Genomic DNA, 27846 nt, shown 5'->3' with positions numbered 1-27846 from the left:
CATAGTGACAAAACAAATAGATAACCTCACAATTTGGCAGCAGAATTAAAAAAATATTCCATATCCACTAACTACAGATTATTAAGTGTTGGAAAAAAAGACACTGAAAATTATATACTGTATAGTGTCATTGTGTGATCAGTTTCTATTCTTATCAAATACATTACCAAAGTTTTCTGGAAACACCCATAAACTGAATAACATTATTATGCTTATAAGGAAAGTAGACTATGGACACATGGATTAGTAACAGATCTCCAAAATCCAAATCTCATAATATCTTCTGTATCCCCTTACCCTCCTCAAAGACTATAATGCATTTTGATATACAGCCATTAGTCAGAGATAAAAAGGGTCATAGTAAACAAGAGTTTTCTAGTAACACCAGGATTATGTGTATAGTAAGATCATAACACTATTTCAATTAATGGTTCTATATTATTTATACAGAGGTACGATGATAGTGCTCCAAAATCATATATTCTCTTTCCTTTTCTCCCTATTCTGATTTTAAATGTATGCAATATTATGGGATGGTTACTAGGTGGGTTAGTTACAAAGCCTGTAAGTGATTTATGTATGATAGCTAATTTATAATATCCTTGATCCTGACAAAGTTCTTTGGATCTACAAAAAAACTAACAAAAACACACAAACAAAACACGGCAAAAAATATATAATAAAGATGTTATACATAGGCCTAGATTACAAGTGGACCGCAAAAATATTAGTGCTGTTGAGAGCAGTTAAAAAGTAAAAAATGGTATCACTAAAGGGAAAGCCTCAGACGCGCTAACATCTGGAGGTCGGAAAGAGAGGCCGCAATAAATTCTTTACCTCACAGACTTCTATGGTGCGTTACAAAACTCTGTTCTGTCTTTCGCTCAAACTCTAACCGATGGTGTGCTAAGCAAAAAGTGTGCAAAACTAATGGTGCATTAAGAAATAGTTTAAACAGCTTTATTCTTTATTCAGAAGAAAATGTTATTTTAATAAAAAAATAATAAATATAAATATATATATATATATATATATATATATATATATATATAAATATTTCAACTAGATCCCCGAAAATGTTACATTAAAGTATTTTTACTTATTTGCAAAAAAGACCTGTGAATGCAATCTTTATTTTTTTGTTATATATATATATATATATATATATATATATATATATATATATATATATATATATATATATATATATAAATAAAATAACTTTTTTCTTCTGAATGAAGAACAAAGCTATTTAAACTGTTTCTTAGTGCACCTTTGGTTTTGCACACTTTTTACTTATACATTTTATTTAGAACTACAGTGTTATAATGTTGTTTCTCAAATAATGAGCAATTACACAATATTCAATTACATTTTGAATGTTGTCCTTTTTAAACCCCAACTAATACAAGGATTATTTATCCTTATATTATGTACAGTATATGTCCAGCATATTAAGTGATTGTACTATTAATATACTTTATGTACCCAAACTTACTTCTGTCACGTCTATTTGTAAAGGTCCGCTCCTAGGGCTAAGCCTTCACTGTAAACTGTAGCTTCCATATCCTTACAAAACAGCCATGTAGCAATCTCACAACAATGCCTCATGATGTGTGCACCCTCTTTTAGATAATAAAAAAGCGCACTTTCACGCACTTGAACTTTTATGCACTTGTCCGTATATTATATATATCTCAAGTCAAACTTCAAACTATGTAGCAGTATACGTGCTTATGTTTACTTCTGTGTAAATGTATATATATTTACTGTTTCACCTTCCAGCAGTATGCTCATGAACTGAATTAAAGTATATGATGTAAATTTGTATTTCTGTTACATCTGTCGGTGTCTCTATGAATCAAAAAAGAGATTTACCTTGTATCCATTGTAAAGTTCTGTGCGTTCCTGCGTGGGTGGTAACGAGGCTCCTTGCAGCCTGGAGATGAGACACTCCTTAGTCTCTCGAAAAGCAATTCCTAGATAATGTATAATGAGTCCGCTGCAAGGAAAACACATCAGCCGCCTTGTTTGCAAGTAAAAACCGACTTTATTTAAAGTCAAATTACTGGGTACAAGTTTGCTCGGGAGGGAGCACTAAGAATGAAACGTCCGACGCGTTTCCTGCCCGGAGGCACTTCGTCAGGGACTAATACAGAATGAATTCCTTAGTTCTTATAAACATTTAGCATTTCCTGTTACGTATGCTTACCTGCGTTACAGCACACCTGTTATCTTAATTAGGACAAATACACCGCGGTATTGGTCTCTTCACACACAGCTTGTCCGCGCATGCGCTACGGACCTCACACAACTACTTTACAATGTATATATATCTTGTATCTATTAGTGTCTCTGTCTGACCAGTCGCTGTATGTGAAAAAACCAAAACGTTTCCGGTTGTTGCTGTGTAAAGTAACACTGGCAAAGCAATTGCGCAACAGTGTCTATAGAATCATTTCCAGCCAAATGTTTATAGACATTATAAAAATTGTAAGAACAAATGTCAATAAAAGAAAACAAACAAAATTGGTATCTAAAAATACTATTCTTATACACGATCTTTATCTCTTTACTTGTTTAAAAATGATTCCGATATTATAGTTGTGAGAGGAAAAGAGAATAAAATTCACTAAGACACCCTCCCGTAGGAGCAGATCCACCAATCAATACTTGATAATTGTGTTCTATTTGTGTTTGATTTTATTGTGTTGCACCGCACTACCTTTTTTTTATATATATATATTTCCTAATTCAGATTACTTGTATTAAAGCTACAATTCCTCCTTCTTGAATATGCTCTATGTAGATGGAAAATTATTTATTAATTTATTTGTTTCTGTGTTTATTAATAGTGTTTCATAGTGAACAAATAATTTGTTTCTGTGTTTATTAATAGTGTATAAGCATACATAACAGGAAATGCTAAATGTTTATAAGAACTAAGGAATTAATTCTGTATTAGTCCCTGACGAAGTGCCTCCGGGCAGGAAACGCGTCGGACGTTTCATTCTTAGTGCTCCCTCCCGAGCAAACTTGTACCCAGTAATTTGACTTTAAATAAAGTCGGTTTTTACTTGCAAACAAGGCGGCTGATGTGTTTTCCTTGCAGCGGACTCATTATACACCCTCTTTTAGACCTTTGTGTACGACGAGTATTGGGGTCCTCCGCTTTACTTTTCTATATCAAATCGATCGAACTGCAGCCTCACAATGGATAGCCAATCCATGCATAAGTAGCAAAATCTTAATACAACCAGGAGCACCAGTGAAATTAGCTTCATAAAATGTCACTTTTATTCAAACATACTAGTATTAAAACTTTATGAACAGTTGATGACCTCTATGGACATACCGGAGGTATCTCTCATACATCGATTTGTAGTAAACTTCGGATCCCAACCCAGTTGAAGTTTGAGGCCTTCCGACTCTCTTCCATTTTCAGATCATGGGGTTTCCCCAGAGAGTACCTCAGAATCAACACAAAATGGGAACAACGATGGTCCCTTCCTCACAAACTTAAGGGAACCTTATCGTTTCATTACGAGATACTATTAGATCCCTCCTCTCAGCACAAAGTCTCCCAGTTTATAGCCTGGGAAACTGAACTTAACTTCACGGTTGACGCCGACTCCTGGTACAGTGAACTCGAGTTTACTAGAAAGTTATTACACTCCACATCCCTTTGGGAACTTCACTATAAAATCACAGTGAGATGGCATCTGGTCCCAGTTACCCTTCATAAGATTTATACTCCTCAATCTCCTCTCTGCTGGAGGGGCTGTGGACAAACTGGTACTCAGGCACATATTTGGTGGTTTTGCCCGAAACGCTCCCCCACATGGTTATGGGTAACTAACTTACTTAACTCCCTAGGCATATTTATACAGCTCAACCCCCAAATTGGTTTACTTCACCTCAACTTCCCGGCCCTCACACCTACACAGAAAGCCTTGTCCATTTATGTTTTGATGGCCATTAAGTTAGAAATCGCAAAAGCCTGGAAACAAGCCTCTCCTCCTAGCACCCCACAGATCTTAACTACTGTCAACTACATATCTAAGATGGAAGCCCACTCCCACTCAGTCATTAATAAACTAGATTTCTATCATGCTACTTGGGCCCCTTGGTGGGAAAAATTCTCTAACTAAACCTAATCCTACGTTATTAGGACCTTAACCACCTATATCTGACACCATATACCATCAATATGAGATATTACAGCCCTATCATAGTACTCACCCTCTCCTTAGTTCCTTCTCTAACCCATTACTGACTCCTCATCCTCTTCTCCGTTCCTCGCCCCATTACGCCTCGCCAAACTACCCTATGAGAGCATATATATATCCCCACTTACTTACTATTAATATAAAATTGAGGAAGACACTCTCTCTTTCTTCTCTTCGTTTTACGTGAAATGTTATACAACATTAGATTCTGATGTTGATGATTGCTGTTATTTCCTTGTATTCATACTTTTTAAAAAATGTTGTCTCTGTATGATAATGTTGTATTATGTGTTTTCCTCAAACAAATAAAAATATTTATTAAAAAAAAACAAAAAAACTTTATGAACAGTGAATACGTACAAACAGTAGTGTCAATGTATGCTACATCTATATGTTGACCCTATTGATCATATAGATTCACAGTTCATATAGTTTTAATACTAGTATGTATAAATAAAACATTTTATGAGGCTAATTTCTCTGGTCTTCCACATTATATTAAGATTTTGCTACTTTTATTCTAGCCCAAATCACTTTACTTCAGGTTTCCAGTCGCTATAACTTTTTTGGCACCGTAATGTGTTGAGCTCAAGCACAACACATAACTCACAACTTGTAACATGAGCAATGTTTAACATGGACATGCTACCTATTGAAAGTAAAGAGATGTTAGCTGCGTTAAGCATTCTCTGGAAATTCTTTTTAACCAAAGACTTAAAATAGCAGATTGTGCACTAACCCTACATTATCAATAGAATTCCACTTGTAATCTGTGCCATAGTTATTTAGTTATTGGTTTTAATGTCCACTGATTCTAAGTGCAGGAAATTATTAGAAATCTTAGAATGGAACAGAATATTATAAACAGTTTACTGAAAAAATACACAAATAGTGATTTTTGTTTTACTCAATAATTTGCATTAAAAACTGTCGGCCAGATTACGAGTTTTTCGTTATGAGGGGTGCAGTACTAACTTGCACGTTTTTCTCACCACTCACTTTCCTACAGCGCTGGTATTACAGGTTTTTATAAACCCGGCGTTAAAAGGCAAGAAGTGAGCGTAGAGCAAAATTGTGCTCCATACCGCATTCCAATACCAGCGTTGCTTAAGTCAGCGGTGAGCTGGTTGTACGTGCTCGTGCACGATTTCCCCATAGACATCAATGGGGAGAAAAAGTCTAACACCTGCAAAAAAGCAGCGTAAATCTCAGTAACGCAGCCCCATTGACTCCTATGGGGAAACACATTTTACGTTTACACCTAACACCCTAACATGAACCCAGAGTCCAAACACCCCTAATCTTACACTTATTAACCCCTAATCTGTCGCCCCTGACACCGCCGACACCTACATTATATTTAATTGGGCTGCCCCAAACATCACCGACACCTACATTATATTTATTAACCCCTAATCTACTGCCCACAACATCGCCGACACCTACATAATGTTATTAACCCCTAATCTGCCGCCCCCAATGTCGCCGCCACTATAATAAACATATTAACCCCTAAACCGCCGCACTCCCGCCTCGCAAACATTAGTTAAATATTATTGACCCCTAATCTGCCATCCCTAACATCACCTCCACCTACCTACATTTATTAACCCCTAATCTGCCGCCCTCAACGTCGCCGCTACTATATTAAATTTATTAACCCCTAAATCTAAGTCTAACCCTAACACCCCCTAACTTAAATATAATTAAAATAAATCTAAATAAAACTTACTATCATTACCTAAATAATTCCTATTTAAAACTAAATACTTCCCTATCAAATAAACACTAAGCTATCTACAATATAACTAATAATTATATTGTATCTAGCTTAGGGCTTATTTTTATTTTACAGGCAAGTTTGTATTTATTTTAACTAGGTAGAATAGTTACTAAATAGTTATTAACTATATACTAACTACCTAGCTAAAATAAATACAAATGTACCTGTAAAATAAAACCTAACCTAAGTTACACTAACACCTAACCTAACCCTACAATTAAATAAATTCACTAAATTAAAAACAATTAACTAAATTCAATACAATTAGCTAAATTACAAAAAAACAAACAGTAAATTACAGGAAATAAAAAACAAATTACAAGATCTTTAAACTAATTACACCTAATCTAATAGCCCTATCAAAATAAAAAAAGCCCCCCCCAAAATAAAAAAAAACCCCTAGCCTAAACTAAACTACCAATAGCCCTTAAAAGGGCCTTTTGCAGGTGATTGCCCCAAAGAAATCAGCTCTTTTACCTGAAAAAAAATACAAACAACCCCCCCCCAACAGTAAAACCCACCACCCACACAACCAACCCCACAAATAAAACCCTAACTAAAAAAACCTAAGCTCCCCATTGCCCTAAAAAGGGCATTTGGATGGGCATTGCCCTTAAAAGAGCATTTAGCTCTATTGCGGCCCAAAGCCCTAACCTAAAAATAAAACCCACCCAATACACCCTTAAAAAATCCTAACACTAAGATCCACTTACCGGGAGAAGTCTTCATCCAAGTGGCAAGATGTCCTCAACGAAGCCGGCAGAAGTGGTACTCCAGATGGGCAGAAGTGGTCCTCCAGATGGGCAGAAGTCTTCACCCAGATGGCATCTTCTATCTTCATCCTTCTGACACGGAGCGGCTCCATCTTCAAGACATCCGGCGCGGAACATCCTCTTTAATCAATGTCTTCTTGCTGAATGAAGGTTCCTTTAAATGACGTCATCCGAGATGGCATCCCTTAGATTCCGATTGGCTGATAGAATTCACTGACTGTTCCAATCAGCCAATAGAATGCAAGCTCAATCCTATTGGCTGATTGGATCAGCCAATAGGATTGAAGTTCAATCCTATTGGCTGATTGCATCAGCCAATAGGATTTTTTCAACCTTAATTCCGATTGGCTGATAGAATTCTATCAGCCATCTTGGATGACGTCATTTAAAGGAACCTTCATTCAGCAAGAAGACGTCGATTGAAGAGGATGCTCCGCACCATATGTCTTGAAGATGGAGCTGCTACGCGTCGGAAGGATGAAGATAGAAGATGCTGTCTGGGTGAAGTCTTCTGCCCGTCTGGAGGACCACTTCTACCCATCTGGAGGACCACTTCTGCCGGCTTCGTTGAGGACACCTTGCCGATTGTATGAAGACTTCTCGTGGTAAGTGGATCTTCAGTGTTAGGATTTTTTAAGGGTGTATTGGGTGGGTTTTATTTTTAGGTTAGGGCTTTGGGCCAAAATAGAGCTATGGGGAGCTTAGTTTTTTTTAGTTAGGGTTTTATTTGAGGGGTTGGTTGTGTGGGTGGTGGGTTTTACTGTTGGAGGGGTTGTTTGTATTTTTCTTTCAGGTAAAAGAGCTGATTTATTTGGGGCAATGCCCCGCAAAAGGCCCTTTTAAGGGCTATTGGTAGTTTAGTTTAGTTTAGGCTAGGGTTTTTTTTTATTTTGGGGGGCTTTTTTATTTTGATAGGGCTATTAGATTAGGTTTAATTAGTTTAAAGATCTTGTAATTTGTTTTTTATTTTCTGTAATTTAGTGTTGCTTTTTTGTAATTTAGCTAATTGTTTTGAATTTAGTTAATTGAATTTAATTTAGGGAATTTATTTAATTGTAGGGTTAGGTTAGGTGTTAGTGTAACTTAGGTTAGGTTTTATTTTACAGGTAAATTTGTATTTATTTTAGCTAGGTAGTTAGTAAATAGTTGATAACTATTTAGTAACTATTCTACCTAGTTAAAATAAATACAAACTTGCCTGTAAAATAAAAATAAACCATCAGCTAGATACAATGTAACTATTAGTTATATTGTAGGTAGCTTAGGGTTTATTTTATAGGTAAGTATTTAGTTTTAAATAGGAATTATTTAGGTAATGATAGTAAGTTTTATTTAGATTTATTTTAATTATATTTAAGTTAGGGGGTGTTAGATTTAGGGTTAGACTTAGATTTAGGGGTTAATAAATTTAATATAGTGGCGGCGACGTTGGGGGCGGCAGATTAGGGGTTAATAAATGTAGGTAGGTGGTGGCGATGTTAGGGACAGCAGATTAGGGGTTAATAATATTTAAATAGTGTTTGCGAGGCGGAGTGTGGCTGTTTAGGGGTTAATATGTTTATTATAGTGGTGGTGATGTCCGGAGTGGCAGATTAGGGGTTAATAATTTAATTTTAGTGTTTGCGATGCGGGAGGGCCTCGGTTTAGGGGTTAATAGGTAGTTTATGGGTGTTAGTGTACTTTTTAGCACTTTAGTTATAAGTTTTATACTATGGCTTTGTATTGTAAAACTCATAACTACTGACTTTAAAATGCGGTACGAATCTTGACGGGATAGGGTGGAACGCTCACTTTTTTGGACTCCCAGGACAAGCTCGTAATACCGGCGCTATGGAAGTCCCATAGAAAAAAGACCATACGCAATTTGCATAAGTTAATTTGCGGTAAGGCCAAAAAAGTGTGCGGTGACTCGTAATTCCAGCGGTAGTAAAAAAAGCAACATTATAAGGCTTAACGCTGCTTTTTTACTCATAACGCAAGACTCGTAATCTAGCCGGAATATTTTTATGAGACACATATTATTGCTGATACTTTCTGACTGAATTTGACCAGTTCTATTAAGAGTTTACTTTGGACATATCACTGTAGCAGAGTTAGCACATTTGAGTGTGGCACAGTTAACTTCTATGACATTAGTTTCCTGTAATATTTTGGCTTGGCAAACATTACTGGGTACTTTTGATCATCTGCAATCAGTGCCGCCACTAGAAATTTTGGGGCCTCTGATTTAACCATTGATCTGCCCCGCCCTCCCCCTTGACATGTGCAATTTTTGACCAAGTGACTAAAACGTATATGCACTTTATTCTTAAGTGTAGTCAAACTTGGAAATGTTGTAAAGTAGGTAGTAACACACAAACACAGAAACACACAGACACACTCATACACTGAAACACACACACACTCTCACATAAGGATTCACATATAGATACTCTAGCAGACACGCAAAGAATCACACTCAGACACAGACACCCAAACAGACACTCAGCACTTGTTTACATTGACCTGGCAAGTAATGAGGTAGACTACAGTTTTGTCAAAAAAGGAGATTTACAAAACAACAATAATATGGAGTTATGATTATCTTTTTGTCAAGAAAGATGCCAACTAAATGATGACAACAGCATGCAGTGGCTGAAAGTAAGGACCCTCAACTGCCTAAACAATAATTTAAAGGTTAATTGGTGGATTGGTGATATCCGGAAAGGTCTCATTAGTCTCAAAGTCTGTAGAAAGATCAGACTAATCAGTAGTAAGGTCAAAATGTCCTAAAAAGGAACAGACAATGGACACACACACACTCAAACACAAACGCACATACACCCAAAGAAACACCAACAGAGACAGCCTTAGAAAACACACAAAGACATACACACACACACACACACACACAGAGACACCCACAGAAAACACACAACAAAGACATACACACACACAGAGACAACCACATAAAACACAGAAAGACATACATACAAACACACAAACCATCACTGAGACATCCACAGAAAACACACAAAGACATAAACACACTCTCACAGAGACACCCACAGAAAATGCACAAACATACACACACAATCTCACAGAGACACACACAGAAAACACACACCATCACAGAGACATCCACAGAAAACACAGACATACATACATACACACACACACCCTCACAGAGACATCCACAGAAAACACAGAGACATACAGACCCACCCTCACAGAGGCATCCAGAGAAAATACACAAAGACATACATACACACACCCTCAAAGAGACACCCATAGAAAAAGCACAAAGACATACGCACATACCCTCACAGACATCCACAGAAAATGCACAAAGACATACACACCCACCCTCACAGAGAGACCCACAGAAAAAAATACATACACACTCATAGAGACACAGACAAAAGCACAAAAACATAAACACAGGCACCCACAGAAACACTCACAGGAGGTAACATTTCTGCACATTGCATCACTTAAATCAACAGTGTGTGACATGCATAATAAAAAAATGCAGAAATTAAGAGATCACTTTTTAAAGAATCATATTTGTAAATGTGCCAACAAAAATAATTCTGTGAATTCAAAATTGTACATTAATGATCTGGGTAAATGGCTAGATGAAGAAAAGTACTTTTAAAAGGTTGACATATGTTTGTCCCCCCCCCCCCCCAAATTCCCCAACCAAGAGCACCACTTCAAATATAGTGTACAAATATTCCCATCTGTCAGCTGTACTTATGGATTTTGAAAATGCTGTACTCTATATGGTCTTGGTGGAACCATAAGCTGTGGTACTCATACCATTAGATCTGGTTAAATGCAGGATTTAGGCCCTGGCCCTACCATACAACTGCTACCACACTGAAGTTACAATCCGAAATTGCACAAAGAAATAAAAAACATTTGCTAAGTAAGTCCTACCTCCTCTGCAAATGAAAGTGATCAGCCATCTGACTCAGGCACACACTGTACAAACAAAGTGTCAAGTCTGTCTCACACTGCGCATAGTGGTTTAGTGCACACTCAGAAATCCTCTCAAATGCTAATACTTTACTCCTTTTAATAACATTTCCCATGCTCAATTAGCACTCTGCTGTAGTTCCCACTGGCGGCTGCCAACATTTAAAAAACAATTTTTTTTTTTTTTAGTAGTTCTTGCCTCATGGGGCTCCCCTGGACCATTGTGCACCTGACAGGAGTCACCCCTGTCACCCCCTGATGGCGGCACTGCCTGCAATATTTCATTATGACAGTTTGGCACTTTTCAGATGGTTGCTTTTTTCACAGTCATACACCCTACCTGGTGCATTTCACTGTGACAGTTATCTAGTATAATCCCCTTGATACACATTCTACTATTTAACATATACTGATTATTTATTAAGGACTAATATATATGTAGGAAATTTAAAACCAAAAGTCGAAAGTCATGAAAATACCTTAGCCTATGTATACTGTATGTATCCCTATTCATATCTGTAGTCCTTTTGAAGGTACTTTTTGTTGCATATGAAGAGAGCATTTTATGTATTGTAAAGGTTTTCTATCCTCAGAGGTGTGTAGCTGGAATGAATGCGTGACAATATGATACAAACATACTTTGCCCTGCCACTTTAAATTGCAAGAAGAAAGTACTTTTGTGCAGCTCAGAGGTTTCCTGTATTCTGCTCCTCCTGGCTCCAATTTATTTAACTTTTTATTCTTTCTTTCTTTCCTTCCACCCCATTAGATGCTCTCGCTAATGTATTACACATAAGTTGTTGTGGGAGTGACCTCTGTTTAGTGTCCATGTGGCAAGCAGTACAGTATTGATTGGCTGTACTGACGTCTCCTATAAAAGTTTCATTAAGGGACATAAGAAGAGCAGTATACAAGCACCTACTGGGTGCAGAAAAGCACTTTCTACTCTACAATCTAAAGTAACTTGACAATGCAAGTTATGTTTGCAAGTTATTGTTGCACAATGACTTCTTTTAACTTTAAACAATTACTGTCCCTTTAAGGCCTAGTTGTACACAGACATGCACTTTATTTTAGTTTCAAAAACAAAATAAACAGGTTTAATGTAAGTTTTATTTAAGAAAAAATATGCTTACCATGTTAAAATAGTGCTCTTTCATATAGACATATTCAGTTTACAGTTCATTTATGGATTTTTCGAGCAGCCAGGCAATTACCGCAATTTTAATTTTTTTGCAGCAAATGGAAGAAGCTATTTAAAAGCAAAGCAGTTTAAAAATTACTTTTCAAGAAAACTTGAAGTGTACATGTCTTATTCAATATAGAATTTGCTTGAGACAGATGCCTTTTGTGTTGAAAGTGTTAGATTAGTAATTAAATACTATCTTTAAGAAATTAAATGATGCTCTGTCATTGTTCCTTCAAAGTTGTGGCTATGTGCCCGATTGCCAAATAGTAGAGAAATCATGAGTTTATTTTTCTGAACATTATATTGTAATATAAGTGTATTTGCTTCATATATAGTATATTAGTGATCTCCCGTTGGTGAGATACACTATACAAATGAAGATAATTATACCAGCTTTGCCTGGTTAATACCATCTATTATATATAGAGAGCTTAAGAACGGCTTGCAGCCGAAACGCTTTGCTCTGTTTTTGGTAACATTGGGGCTTCCATAGTTTGACCGCTCTGATCGTAGTCAGCGGATTTGAAAAAACTAAACGCACATCACATTGGATCCTGTATCTGGAAAACCGGTAGCTGATACAGGAGTGCATTCAAATCATAGACGGAGAAGACCCCACAGTGGAACATATACTTGGGACAGCTTTACCACACTTTCGGTGTAAGTAAAAAAGTGCACCTTAAAGTAAATAACTCTATACTCTGCAATACTCAGACAAGGATCTCTTGTCTCATCTTATTTTATCACAGGATCATTGGATATCATTTACCATCTGGGACTCCACTAATGAATTCAGTACCCACATGAACTTTGCAGCATTATGTTTTACTAATTGTTTTTAAACTGATTGATTTTATTCTATTTTCATGTGTGTTATATGTCAACATTAAATTGTTAATCTATTTTATAGATATTTTATAGATATTTTGATACTTCATATTCTATGCCGATATTATATGGTATTAACCAGGCACAGCCAGTATAATTATCTTAATTTGTAGACAGCCTGATACCGCTTATATATTTAGCTTTTTTTAGCGCCAAAGAACAGTGACCTTTATGTTTGTATAGCATACTTGGTCTTACATCTTTTTTCAGTTTGTTTGAGGGTTCTAACTTTGGAGGAGTTCCCTATCTGTGGCATTATATTGGTATCACCCTAGCTCAGTTAACTCAATTTCTTTGTTTTCCAAGATACACAATACCCAAGGAAACAATTTTCTCTTAAACAATCTCTGAGGTGCCTGGTAATATTGAAGATGCATCTTATAGAATCTCAATAAACTAGAGAGCTTTAGAATATTGTGTCCTATATATGCAGAGCAAAGCAAAAGTATTGCAATTATCATAGGTGCAGAACTTTGCATTGCAGATCATTCTGCTACTCTTGATAAAGCACAAATTTGATGCTGCAAAATCAGGGTTTTATTGCCAGATGATAATTTTTTTATATAAATATTTATTTCCTTAAATCATTTTGTATTGAAGGTAAAAACTATACCCCCCCCTTTGATGCAATGACATCTGTTTTGTTTATATAACAAATTTCTTATGTTAACAATTTTGTCACAACAATAATTCTTAAATCTCTAAAATGTCATTTATTGGAGACAACATTCTGATATACAAGTCACAAAAAATCACAAATATCAAAAGTATTCAAGTTTTGTCATTGTCCATTGTCCAAGGGAATGCAGATCTGTTTTAACCACTGGCTGCATTGCATGTCTTATGAGACTTGGATGAACATCACCCCATCTCACACTACCCTATCAAACTTCGTTTTAAAGAAAAAAACAAAACAAAAAAACACAAACACACATTATATAATAGTCCTTTTTAAAATCCCTGTAGTTCTGGGATATATTTATGCATAAGCCAAAAGGTGGTAGATTTATTTTTAAAGGCAGCAGACAATTAGTGATACATTTTAATCTAAAATATATTTCCTCACTTGGCCTGTACCTTACAAATTTGTTGATAATTTGATATTGTGTGTTTAAAGGAATTGTCTGTGATTATAAAGAAATTATAGGTGGATAGTCAGGAAAAAGCTAAAATAAATGGGAAGTACAGTGTATAAGATTGGCTCTAGGACTGCATAAAACCTAAATACAGTACTGCAGTGGCTAAATATACTGATGCTTGTATTAAGTTAAAATATATAGTACTCTGGGGTTTAGTGTTGTGGAGTTGCCTAAAAATTGTATTATATCACAATGTAGCACCAGTTTGGCATCTACTGATACAAATTAGCACTGGCACAAAATAGCTTTATAATATATATATTTAACATTGCAGCTTGATTTTGGTGGGTAACAGTGTGCCACTAAAGCAAAATTATAACTCTCCTAAAACATTTTACTATTTTATCAACATTTTATAACACATTTTAAGTCTGTCAAAATGGCTAGCACTGTAAAAGATAGCCAAAAGGAAACATAACCATAATCACATAGTGCGATCTCTTAAAAGAGGGAAAAGTGCAAATTCAAGTCTGACCAGCTCTGGAAGAGAATGAATTTTAAATTCACAGTGATATATTCCTTTACCAGAAGGTCCTTTTAAGTAGAAAAAAAATAAAATCAAACTTCAGAAAAAAAAAATGGTGGCATCAATAATAACCTAAATCTACCACCGTTACCAAAGTAAACCCTGATTAGTTTTTTATTCCTGAAACCACTCCATCAAGATGGCATGGATACTATTCATTTCTGTTCCAGACTCTCCTCATTCCCACTTACAGTAGCTATACCAATTACTTGTAAAATTCATGGAAACAAGATGATTTATTTCATAGTCAGTAGGAATAAGGATGTATTTTGGATATTGTGTTCAGGTCATTGAGCCTGTGCTCCTCATTACTGCACTAAACCTCTAGTAACATAGTAGTAAAATAATGAAGATGCTTCAAACATACTGCCTCTTAGAGGCAGAACTGCTGGCTCTGCTAGAAGGCTTCTCAGCTACAGTCTGAGGTCCATGAGATACAGGCGCAAAAGCACTGTGATTGTAATGTCCTAAAGGTTGCTGGTTCACACAGTTTATGGCTAGCTCTTTCTCTGCCTTAAAATTAGCCCAGTTCTGCTCATTTGGCATCTTATATGGTGGATATGAGATGTTTTCACTCATAGGAAGGTAAAGAAAAGACTTATCTAGAAATGGAGCTGTTGCTGTTTCTGATTCTTTACTTGGAAACATGTCCTCCTCTTTTGGGTACCTGGGGGTGGAGTTATAATGTGAATACTTCTTCATTGTACCGAGCATGCTCTTGCAAACTAGGTGAACCACCTCCAGCAAATTGAGTAGTAGAGAGATGAAGGACACCACCAGCATGAAAATTATGAAAATTGTTTTCTCCATTGGTCGGGATACAAAGCAGTCCACTTTATGAGGGCAGGGATCCCTCTGGCAAACATAAACAGGAGGCATTACAAATCCATAGAGATACCACTGGCCCAGTAGGAATCCTGCTTCAAAGATGCTTTTAAAGATAACACTAGCTGTGTAGGAGCACATGAGAGCGCCACGAATCTTGACTCTACCATCTTCTTGGATGCAAATTTTTAAACGTTTTTTCTCTAGGATAGCTATAGCACGATTCACTTCTGGATCTTTGTCTTCAATAGCTTTTAATTCATCTTCCTTCTGTTTTAGCTTCTCTTCTCTCCTAGAGAGATAGACCACATGGCCCAGATATACCAGGGTGGGTGTGCTCACAAAGAGGAACTGTAGCACCCAGTAACGAACATGTGAGATGGGGAAGGCCTTGTCATAGCAGACATTAGTGCAGCCAGGTTGCTCTGTGTTGCATGTGAAATCTGATTGCTCATCCCCCCACACAGATTCACCCGCTAGTCCTAGTATCAAGATGCGGAAGATAAAAAGTATCATTAGCCAGACCTTGCCAATGGCTGTGGAATGCTCCTGCACTTGGTCCAACAGCTTCTCAAGAAACTCCCAGTCTCCCATGTTTCTGGAATCCTCTTTCTGTAGAAACAAAGAGCAGTAGATAATTAACTGTAGTACCTGATAATTATCATTTTAATTTATTTATGTACTGCATGGATATATCTAACACATTGGCTTTATGTAATTTAATTTAAAGTAATAGAAGCAGAAATAAAAAGCCTTGCATGGTCTACATTTAGGAGTGGTTGAGACTAATTCAGAAAGATTATTAAAATGTTTGGGTTGGGTTAAAACTTATAACTATACTAAAGAGCACATATACATTAAACATAGTATAGCATTATGTCATTTGTACAATCCTGGTACTGGAGAAAGCAGTTCTTATCAACCAACAAACAAATATATGCTATAAAAGTCTCACAGCTACTGGAGTTAAAAATACTGGTCCTGTTGGCTGTGTGCAAAAAACTGCCTGAGGTTGTTGCTATTATAAATGCTATTATTAACAGCAATAACATCAGACAGTCCTATCAAGACAACACTTACTGAACTATTTAAAAATTCAATGAAATTATACAATATTTATTTTCTTTTTTAGTGTGTTTATGCAAAAAGGGAATAGTATATGTAATATATAGCCTTATGGACAATATAATAATAAACTGGAATTTTAAAATATTCATATTGATAAATGTTGTACAATAGCACAAAGACTCAAACTAGACAAGATGGAAGTTTCTGTCAGGTGGTGCAAATGGTTCCAATATTTTAATGTAACAAATCTCTCACCATCATTGCCATTTTATAGATGTTGTTTTTCAAATATTTATTAAAAAAACTGCATATTTTTGCCAATTTGAGAAAGCCATTTAATTTTATTACAAAAATATCATTCTCTGATATTTCTTTCTTTCTTTGTTTTTGCATTGTTAACCAGACTATTATATAGAAGTTGTGGTGATACCTTCTAGAGAAGCCTTATAAAAATTATTTATGGGTAATAAGCATTGTTTTTCAAACCCCAGGTGTTTCCTTTTTATCTGTAATGCTTTGATGATTCATAACTTGGGATATTTTAATAAGTAATCATATTTAAGTATTTTTTTAACATAAGTTTGTAATAAATATAAATATAATTTGTGCCTTCACATCAAATAAAACATTTTTTTACAAAATTATTAACTATTTAGCAGGTATTTTCTTAAAGGGACACTGAACCCAAAATATTCTGTTGTGGTTCAGATAGAGCATGAAATTTTAAGCAACTTTCTAATTTACTCCTACTATCAAATTTTCTTCATTCTCTTGGTAGTTTTATTTGAAATGCAAGAATGTAAGTTTAGATGCCGGCCCATTTTTGGTGAACAACCTGGGTTGTTCTTGCTTATTGGTGGATAAATTCATCCACCAATAAAAAAAGTGCTGTCCAGAGTCCTAAACCAAAAAAAAAGCCTTTATGTCTTCTTTTTCAAATAAAGATAGCAAGAGAACAAAGAAAAATTGATAATAGAAGTAAATTAGAACGTTGCTTAAAATTGCATGCTCTATCTGAATCACAAAAGAACAAATGAAAAACTTTGGGTTCAGTGTCCCTTTAAGCTGACGTCTATAATGGCCTTGCAATGTAAACTACAGATAGATTAAATAGTTTTAGTCACAGTGATATAAGAAAGAAAATGTATATGTGATTCTTATCTAGAAAAGAAAGAGAGAAATGCCCAACAAAATCTTGATGTTATCCTTCTGTACAAACATCTTTTTCACTTTGCTCTTTTCATGTGTTCATCAAAACATTTTAACAATTGCCATCATTCTCCAACTATCTGTAATTCCAACTCTGCTGACAGCATATATCATAAATTCTCCTAAGTGGTACTTCTCTGCTTGCCACCCCCAATAGTTAAAAATAAATGTTGTAGCGCCCCTAAATATCAAAAATACCTTCTGCCCTGGAAATGTAAGTAGGTAATGGAGGTTAAGGTGGATACAAATAAAAAAAGGAAAAAAATTGACAATAGGTATAATCTGAGGTCCCCAAATTGCACCCTCCAATGTTATGGTCAAGAGAGCCTGTCTGCTGTTTTGGAACTATACAAAGCCTTCTTCAATACATCCTTTTAGAACTGCAAATCAGAAATGTTTAAAACGGTTTATTTGCAGTTGCAGCCTCTAGTTTATCTGAAACTAAAACTTCACTGCTTACTGCAGGAAGTGAGGAAATCAATCAATATTGTATACAGGCTAGCACATTAAAATATATACTACTACACTATAATCTACATTTTTGTCACATATGCAATATACTAAGCAATATTTGATCAACTGTCTATTACATGCCATTGCAGCTAGATTTCATTCAATCACATTGTTTCTTGCCAACTTTCATAATATGTTACTATAACACAGAAAAAAACAATTTCAGCAAAATCATTTATAGATTTAAATTATTTAAACATTACCTATATTCATTTTTATAATGTTTTTGCTGATGTAAATAAATAAAAAAAAATACATTACATTCCTCGGTTTTCAAAAAAGCCTGTTTTTCTGTCTATTTCGTATCATGCAAAATTTACATTGTTTTAAAAAAAAAAAATAGTTTTTACAATATTTAGAAAATGTCTCTACCACTAGCAACAAGTGATGTGATATGTGGTAGAATATTTAGAAATGGGCAAACAATTAACAAAAACTAGTACAACCTGATAAATACTGTTTCACTTTATAATGAGTAAAAAAATATATATGTTTTTGTTCATTTTTGTTTAGCCACACACATGACAATCTAAGGTCTTTTGGGGTTGAATAAAACAAAAACATCTGAGAAACTACTCCTGCATTTGTTCTTTTCAGCTTTGAGGAATATATTAGTATTAGCAATATGCTTATTGCTCATACATACCTGCAAGACTCAGGGAGGTGTGTCTACCTGAAGAACAGCCTAGCTGCCTTCATTTGCCCAGAACTGTGTACCAAATTCCTCAGTTAGAGCCATATGCATTGTGTGATACCAGGAGCTGTGTGATAAGCAAAGCTGTCTTTATTTGTCCTAACTCTCATCATATTATTCCACAAGGGAAAAAGGAAGAGGGTGGGCTAGGGGAGGTGCAGGATATTGGGGTTGTGCTTAATGAAGAGAAAGAGTGGTTTTGGGAGAGTGACCCTTTGGTTACTGGAACGCATACAATTATATTCTGTTAACTAACCCATACACAGCAATTTTGTACTGTGGTTTTATCTTGGTCTGTGCCATATTTAACGTATATTTAGCACTGTGAATTAGGATGTCCTTTTCTAATATATTTCTGGGCACAGTTTAATGTTTGCTCAGTTTTGCCAGCTGCCTCTGAGGATGGGAAATGTGTTTTTATGGTACTTTATAGATTTCTAATAACATCTACAAATCTGGGTTCAGTTTTGAAAACTGTGGACTTCATTCCAGTCAATTAGAATTCCATTACAAGGTGCATCACAAGACTTTTTGTGGAGCTTTGGAATTTGCGTCTCTTCCAAAATGTCAGAAAAGCCTATTTATCTAATGCTTTTCTTATTCTTTCATAATTGAAAATATCACTTAGAACTTGCATTAGGACACTGGTGTTGCAATCAATTAGATTTTTGGTACTTTGTCAAAAGACATTTTGACTTTTTTTGCCTGAACATTTTTTTTCTATTTTCAAAACGTTTGTCAATCTCTTGAGCATGCTCAATTCACATGTTAATAAAAAAGTTATAAATAAAATGCAAATCACCCTATTGAATTAGTACACAAATGAAAGATCATTTAATTGTTCATTTATGATTGCAACAAAGTGTTTGCAGATTGAAATATGTTAATTATAACTGTAATAAAAAGTATACAAAAGTATTAATTGCAATCATCATGAATTAATATAATTAGTTAAGAGACAATTTTTAGATTGAAATTTATTAGGCAGTCATTTTAACCATTTCTATGCTGAGCCATTTTCACGCCCCCTGTGCTGGAGCTGTTTTTATTTTTTTAGATCTCATTACATTTTTATATACATTTCAACTTTTTTCAGTGAGGTACCCACACAAATTATATCATGTTTTTTTTTAGCAGATTTTTAGAAAATTGCTTAAATTTGTAGAAATATCACACTATAGGAAAAGGCCTCCATATGAAATGGAAAAAAAATATCTATTACATTTTTGTGTAATTTTCTACATAGTAGTTAACATCACAGAAGTCATTATTTCTTAATTATTTCAAAGTCAAACTTTGTTGTCCGACATTTAGCATCAGTTTACCTTCCCGAAACACCAGCATTTACCGACATTTTTAATAACTATTGTTTATTGAATATCAGAATATAAATATTATTATTTTTGCCCCTATGTGCTATCTTGCAATTTATACAGAAAATAAGTTGGTATAAAATATCTAGACATACAAATATTAGATACATTTTAAAATTACACAATATTCTGATTTCTCATAGAGGTGGCTCAACCCAATTTGACAATTTATGTATGATTCTATACTTGTGCAAACCCACTCAATGTAGTAATAAAATATGAAAAAAAACAAAGCAAAAACATAAAATAGTTATACCAAATATAGATCTTTGAGCCCTAACACCAACAACACAACAAAACGAGGCTAGCGAGTACCGTCAGGTTCTCTTTGTTACTATGATGATCGCTTAATAACTATAAGGACATGAAAACCCTTATTAGAACCATGGGAGATCACTCATTCAAATGAAAGATCCTATGATATATTTCTGTGGTGAAGGGGTAAAAAAGGCCTCCAAAATAGTACTAATGCTGTGAGATACTGTTATGACAATCAGCTGGCAGCATGACAGACACAAGACCACTCATTGGAAAGAACAGGATTGCTGCTTTCAAATAAGGGGTTTCAAGATTGTCTATGTATTGTGTGTGTGTGTGTGTGGGGGGGCAACTTAGGGTATACCCCATCCTCTTGATTTAGTTATGCCTATAGTTCTGTCTGGTGATCACTGATGTGCCATGGTCATCAGCTATTAGCCACTTTATTTAAATAGGTGTCACTTGTCCAACTGTAGTGCTTATTTTGCGGTGCTACGGGCCCCTTTTATAGCCCAGAGCACAGCAACAATGTCTTGATAACAGGTGATTGCCATTTCTATGTTTGAGCCCCCTCCTCCTCAGGTTAAACAGCAATTTTAAGTGCAGGTTATTGCCACTTAAAGGGTGATTCACTGCATCTTACAGTGGCATTCACTCCACATTTGGAAGGGAAGACTTCCCTCTTTAATATGAGGGGTCTCTTGAGTCTGTAAAATACAAATACAGGTAATCACAAAAGAATGGAAGTAACCTGAGAAAGCAGGTACAGCACTTAAAGTGCAGTTTAACCTGTAGGAGGTGGGTTCTATCCGAGCTCCTATCTGCCACTGTTTGTGCTAGAGGGATAAGTGACCCCTCATTTGTAAGGGCAGATTCACTTTTCTCTCTACCACAAATGGGTTAGAACCCCATTACTCATGTTATAGTGCACTTTAAGTGCTGCTTCAGCTAATAGTCGTTCTTACAGTGACCATGTGCAACTTACAGGGACATGCAACCCCTTATTTTAAAGGGCAAACCACCCTCTTTTAAATGAGAGGTCATTTGTAAGTGGCTAGGGGACTGAGATACGTGTTTGTAAAGCCCTCTTCCCCAGCCTCCTGCCATTGTCTCCATAACTTGACAGCATCAAAATGAGGATCTCATAGGAGCCCATGGAAGTGTGCTCTCGTGAGCGCAATGCTTCCCTGCAATGGGAATGCGGGCTTGTGTTCGCATTGCTGTTAACATCTAATACCAGTGCACATTAGCATGAGCTGGTATTACACAGTGGAGTGCAAATATCACTTCCTTGAATGGTGGGGCTGAGTGGATAATGGAGTTGTGACAAATTGTGGGTGGTGTCTGGGCAGGTCCTGGCTTCACTTTAGCAACTGAGAGATTTGAATTGAAGGACAAGCTGCAGAAGGGACAGCAGGGCACAGCTTTCAGACACATTATCCCTTTATCTTCAGTGACCCAATCCCAATTAAATCTTAAAGGGGCAGTCTAGTTGAAATTAAGCTTTCATGACTCAGATAGGGCATGCACATTTAAACAACTTTCCTATTTACCTTTAGTTGAAATTATTTTTATTGCAAATCATATAAAAAGATTACATCACAGATTAGTCATATAGGTACAATCTCTTGCCCATCCCACCACTTCAAGAAGAGATTTTCAGTTCCTTGCTTAATAGGCTTGGGTTCATGTGATGCCAGAATGAAAAGAAAATAAAATAGCATTTTCACTTAGATTCAATCAAAATAGTCTGTATTCCTATATGTCCATAGGTATCAATGTAGCGTTCAACAGAAAAGAGGAGTGGATAACTTCTTAAGAAGAAGAAATATAGACAATACCACTATCCTCCTTTCCTATTAGCTCTCAAATACATAGATTGAATCCCTTTTCTCCCAATTACAACTAATAACAATAAATACTAAACAACCAAACAAAAATAAACTTTAACTGTAACTTGCCTGTCTCAGCCGTCTACCCGCTGCAAATCCAGGGGGGGAGCCCCCCCATGTTGTACATGGGTCTTTCATAAACAGTCGGTGTCTTATGTCCCCTTGTAGCTATTATTTACTTTCTAAGTTCAATAATGTTTGTGTACTATTGCCCTTCTACTATTGTATATTAATATCCTTTCAGAATCCAGTAATTCCATATCTTTAAGAACTGGTCATGGTTCCCTTGTATAAAAGAGGCTGATTCAGCCATCTTATGTGTAGCTTTAATTTTCTCAAAAATTTCTCCCCATGTGGGGGTCCCAGTCTTCCAGTATCTGGCCATACATATCCTGGTGGTTGTGCATAAGGTGCGTATGAATGTGTTTATAGCATTGTTAAAGGGTTTGATGTGTTCATTTAAAAGTGCTTGGGACATTGTCAAGTGTATATTTTCTGACAGGACCTCACTCAGTAATGTAGATAGCTTATACCATATCTGCTGTATCTGTGGGCACTCCCACCACATATGTATATATGTCCCCGTCGCTGTACACCCTCTATAGCAATGCTTGTTGCCCCTCTGATTATAGTGTGATGTGATTATTGGGGTGAGATACCACCTGAAGGTGGTCTTAATGCAGTTCTCTTTGAAATCTGCGCTAATCAGCCCCTTCCCTGCTGTATAAAAGGTTTCTTCCCATTCCTCTTTGGTCTGGACCTTGTTCGTGTCTATTTCCCATTTTTCCATTAACGAAGTCTTAGAACTGTTTGTAGCCTTCTGTATAGAGATATATATGTGAGAAATAAGTTTTTTGTGTCTAATACTCGAACTGGAATAACGTTCTAGTATTGTCGGATTTTGAGTGGTAATGCGAGACATAGTTTTGGTAGTGGCTGATGCTACTTGTAAGTATAGAAACCAGTGCAGCTTTTCTGGGAGTATTTTCTCCTGTATTTGTTGAAATGTAGCCATTTTGCCTTTATGTAAGAAGTCTGCCACCCTATAAAGCCCCTTGTTTTCCCATTTACCTATCTGTCCGTGAAAATCTTGAGGCAGAAGAGTCCTAATTGGCCTTTTCACTGAGTCTAACGGTAGTAAACGTAGAGAGGTGGATAGCGAACTCCATAGTGCCATCATCTCTCCCGTTACTATGGAGGTTTGTGGTTTTCTAGAGGTGTATCCTGTCTGCTCCCAAAGGATATCATCTGAGTGTTTGTGTCCTGCTATTAGTGTCTCTATTTGGACCCATCTGACATCACTTGGTTTTTTACCGAATAGGGTGGTCTGCGCTAATCTTGCCGCTTGGTAGTAGTTTATTAAATTTGGGACCCCTACTCCTCCTAATTGCCTATGTCGCAGTAATGTTTGGGAAGGTATTCTAGCCTTTTTATTGCCTCTAATAAAGCCAATCAAGTCGGTTTGCAGTCTATTTAGATCCACTAATGGGATTTTAATCGGTAAGGTCCTAAACATATATAAAAGTCTTGGGAGAGTGTTCATTTTAATGGCTGATAGTCGGCCATACCACGAAAAACGTCCGGCCTTCCAGGATTTTATCTCCTGTCTGATTGTCTTGTATAGTGGGACATAGTTCAGTTTATATAGCTCTGTGATATCACTTGAGATTTTAATTCCTAGATACTTCAGGGCTTCTTTTACCCATTTAAATGCGAAGTTAGTGTCGATTCATTTTTTTGTGTGGTTTGGAAGTGCGATAGGTAGTGCCTCGCTCTTATCTAAGTTGATTTTATAACCGGAGATGTCAGAGTAGTTTTGGAGTATTTGATATAGGTGTGGGAGAGATGTCAGCGGTTTAGTCAGGGTGAGGAGGACATCGTCGGCAAAGATATTTTGAATTCCTCACTCCCCAACCTGACTCCGTGTACCTCAGGGTCTAGACGGATTCTCGCTGCCAGCGGTTCTATACAGAGCGCGAACAGGAGTGGGGACAGGGGACAACCCTGCCTTGTACCGTTTCGTATATTAATAAGCTTAGATTGATAGCCTGCCGCTCTGATGTTCGCTGTGGGGTGCGAGTATAAGCTCCTAATAGCTTGTATAAATGGGCCCCGAAATCCTAGTCGGTCCAAAACCTCAAACATGAAGTCCCAGTCTATTCTGTCGAACGCCTTCTCTGCATCCAGAGAAAGGACCAGAGAAGGCGTTCGTGTTTTGTGCAAGTAGTCCACCAGGGAGATCATACGTCTAGTGTTATCAGGGGCCTCTCTATCTAGGATAAATCCCACCTGATCTGGGTGGACCAGACCAGGTAAGTGTACTTTAAGCCTGCCTATTTACCTTTAAAGGGACACTAAACCCAAAATGTTTCTGTCATGATTCAGGTAGAGAATACAATTTTAAACAACATTCCAATTTACTTCTATTATCTAATTTGCTTCATTCTTTAGAAATCCTTTGTTGAAGATATAGTAATGCACATGGGTGAGCCAATCACACGAAGCATCTATGTGCAGCAACCAATCAGCAGCTAATGAGCCTATCTAGATATGCTTTTCAGCAAAGGATATCAAGAGAATAAAGCAAATTAGATAATAGAAGTAAATTAGAAAGTTGTTTAAAGTCACATGCTCTTTCTGAATCATGATAGAAAAAAATGTGGGTTTCATGTCCCTTTAATAATCAAATTTGCTTTGTTCTCTTGGTATTCTTTGTTGAAAGCTAAACCTAGGTAGGCTCATATGCTAATTTCTAGGCCCTTAAAGTCTGCCTCTTATATCAGTACATTTTGACAGTTTTTCACAGTTAGACAGTGCTAGTTCATGTGTGCTATATACTGTAGATAACATTGTACTCACCCCCGTGAAGTTATTTATGAGTCAGCACTGACTGGCTAAAATGCAATCTGTCAAATGAACTGAAATAAGTGGGCAGTCTGCAGAGGCTTAGTTACAAGGTAAACCCACAGGTGAAAAGTATATTAATATAACTGTTGGTTATGCAAAACTTAAAGGGATAGTCTAGTCAAAATTAAACTTTCAGGATTCAGAAAGAGCATGCAATTATAAGCAACTTTCTAAGTTACTCCTATTATCATTTTTTCTTTGTTCTCTTGGTATATTTATTTTAAAAAGCTGGAATGTAAGCTTAGAAGCCGGCACATTTTAGGTTCAGCAGATGGGTAGTGCTTTCATATTAGAGTCTAAATGTAGCCATCCAATCAGCAAGCGCTACCCAGGTGCTGAATCAAAAATGGGCCGGCTCCTAAGCTTACTTTCCAGCTTTTTAAAATAAAGATACCAAGAGAACAATGAAGAATTTATAATAGGAGTAAATTAGAAAGTTGATTAAAATTGCATGATCTATCTAAATCATGAACATTTATTTTTGACTAGACTATCCCTTTAAAGGCTGTGCTTTATTCCATGCTGCAACCGTGGCACACAAACAGACCAGATATCTTCAGCGATGCTCACAGGCTGCTGAACGGCAGTGGAGGAAATCACGCACCTGTGCTGATTTCCAACATTATAAATTCACCCTTAAGTCCTACAACTCTGCGCTCAGCCTGGCTAAACAAGTATATTTCGCCTCCCTTTTGTCATCTCACGCATCCAACCCCAGAAGACTGTTCTCAACCTTTAACTCCCTTTGTCCCCCTGCCCCCCCCACTACCAACCTCACTGCTCAAATTATTGCTGATCACTTCAAAAATAAAATTGACACCATTAGAAAAGAGATCTGCACCTCGCACCCCGCAAACCCAGCGATCCTACCTTCTATTAACAAAAATCTATGCTACTTCCCTCCTGTAACAGAGGAAGAAGTCTCTGCACTCCTATCCTTGGCTCATCTCACAACCTGCCCACTTGACCCTATTCCTTCACGACTTATTCCCTCTCTCTCTGCTTCACTAACCCCTACCCTAACTCATCTCTTTAACCAATCTCTCACTGCTGGCACATTTCCTGACACATTCAAGCATGCGTCAATCATACCAATCCTAAAAAAGCCCTCGCTTGACCCCTCCACGCCTTCTAACTATCGACCGGTCTCCTTACTTCCCTTTGCTTCAAAATTATTGGAACGACTAGTCTATAATCGGCTAACTCAATTTCTCACAACTAACTCCTTACTTGATCCACTACAATCTGGTTTCCGCCCTAAACACTCAACAGAAACCGCTCTTGCTAAAGTAACAAATGACCTGTTATCAGCTAAAGCAAAAGGCCATTACTCCTTACTAATTCTTCTTGACCTGTCTGCAGCTTTTGACACAGTTGACCATCCTCTCCTCCTAAAAATACTACATTCATTTGACATCCGAGACACAGCCCTCTCTTGGTTTGCATCATATCTTTCAAACCGCTCGTTTATGGTTTCCTTTAACAACATATCTTGTGATCCTATGCCTCTCTCAGTTGGAGTACCGCAAGGCACTGTCTTGGGCCCCTTGCATTTCTCTCTCTATACATCCTGCCTTGGAAAACTTATAGCCTCCTTTGGATTCCAGTACCACCTATATGCTGATGATACCCAAATCTATCTTTCCTCTCCTGATATCTCTCCCTCTTTACTCAACCAGATTTCTGACTGCCTCTCTACAATTTTCTCTTGGATGTCTTCACACTACCTCCAACTCAATCTATCTAAAACTGAGCTGCTTCTTATCCCCCCCTCTTCGAGACATCCAACACCTGACATTTCTCTGATGGTTGGAGACTCTATTCTCAACACCTCACCCCAGGTCCGCTGCCTTGGGGTCACACTAGACTCAGAACTCACATTCAACCCACATATACAAGCGCTTACCAAATCCTGCCATTCACACCTACGCAACATTTCCAGAATTCGTCCCTTCCTTACTCAAAAAACTACAAAAATACTTATTCATTCAATCATTTTGTCACGCATTGCAATCTACTCCTAAATGGCCTTCCAAAACACCGCCTCTCCTCCCTCCAATCTATTATGAATGCTTCTGCTAGACTCATCCACCTAAGTCGACGATCTACATCAGCTGCTCCGCTCTGCCAGTCTCTACACTAGCTCCCCATACACTCCAGAATACAATTTAAAGTATTAGCCTTAACCTACAAAGCACTCAACAGTCTAACTCCCAACTATATTTCCTCTCTCATCGTGAAATATTCCCCATCCCGTCCTCTTCGATCAACCTCTGACCTACGTCTCTACATTCCTGTTATCTCTACGTCCCACTCCCGCCTCCAAGACTTCGCACGTGCTGCTCCTGTCCTCTGGAACTCTCTACCCCGCTCCATTAGACTGTCTCCAACCTTGTATAGCTTCAGACGATCCTTGAAAGCCCACCTATTCAGAGAGGTTTACCATCAATCCTCCATCCCGCATCCGAACCAAACTAATACATGAACTGCCTGACTCACTGCTGCAAATACAACCGATGTAACAAGCTACCCCAACCTTATGTCTCTGCACCCTAAACCTATAGACTGTGAGCTCTCCGGAGCAGGGCCCTCTTCCTCCTGTACTAGATATGTTTTGTTT

General features: G+C 36.9%; 1 protein-coding gene across 2 annotated transcripts in view; it reads right to left on the bottom strand.

Annotated features, from left to right (window-relative positions):
- Positions 1-11840: 11840 nt before the first annotated feature.
- Positions 11841-27846, bottom strand: part of LOC128653733 (gap junction alpha-4 protein-like) — a 43429-nt gene continuing 27423 nt past the window's right edge. Inside the window, exons 1-2 of one of the 2 annotated variants that reach the window (XM_053707199.1) lie at positions 18749-18885; positions 11841-15924 (exon numbers count right to left, since the gene is read on the bottom strand). In XM_053707199.1, the coding sequence (XP_053563174.1) occupies positions 14845-15906 (1062 nt within the window). In that variant the 5' untranslated portion in view covers positions 15907-15924; positions 18749-18885 and the 3' untranslated portion in view covers positions 11841-14844. Of the gene's footprint in view, positions 15925-18748; positions 18886-27846 lie in introns of those variants that run through there. The other variant, XM_053707198.1, reaches the window with a different exon arrangement.

This window comes from Bombina bombina, chromosome 3, assembly GCF_027579735.1.
Source record: "Bombina bombina isolate aBomBom1 chromosome 3, aBomBom1.pri, whole genome shotgun sequence".
NCBI lineage: Eukaryota > Metazoa > Chordata > Amphibia > Anura > Bombinatoridae > Bombina > Bombina bombina.
The sequence above is the reverse complement of the archived record's forward strand: the minus strand, read 5'-3'. Positions and strand labels throughout refer to the sequence as shown.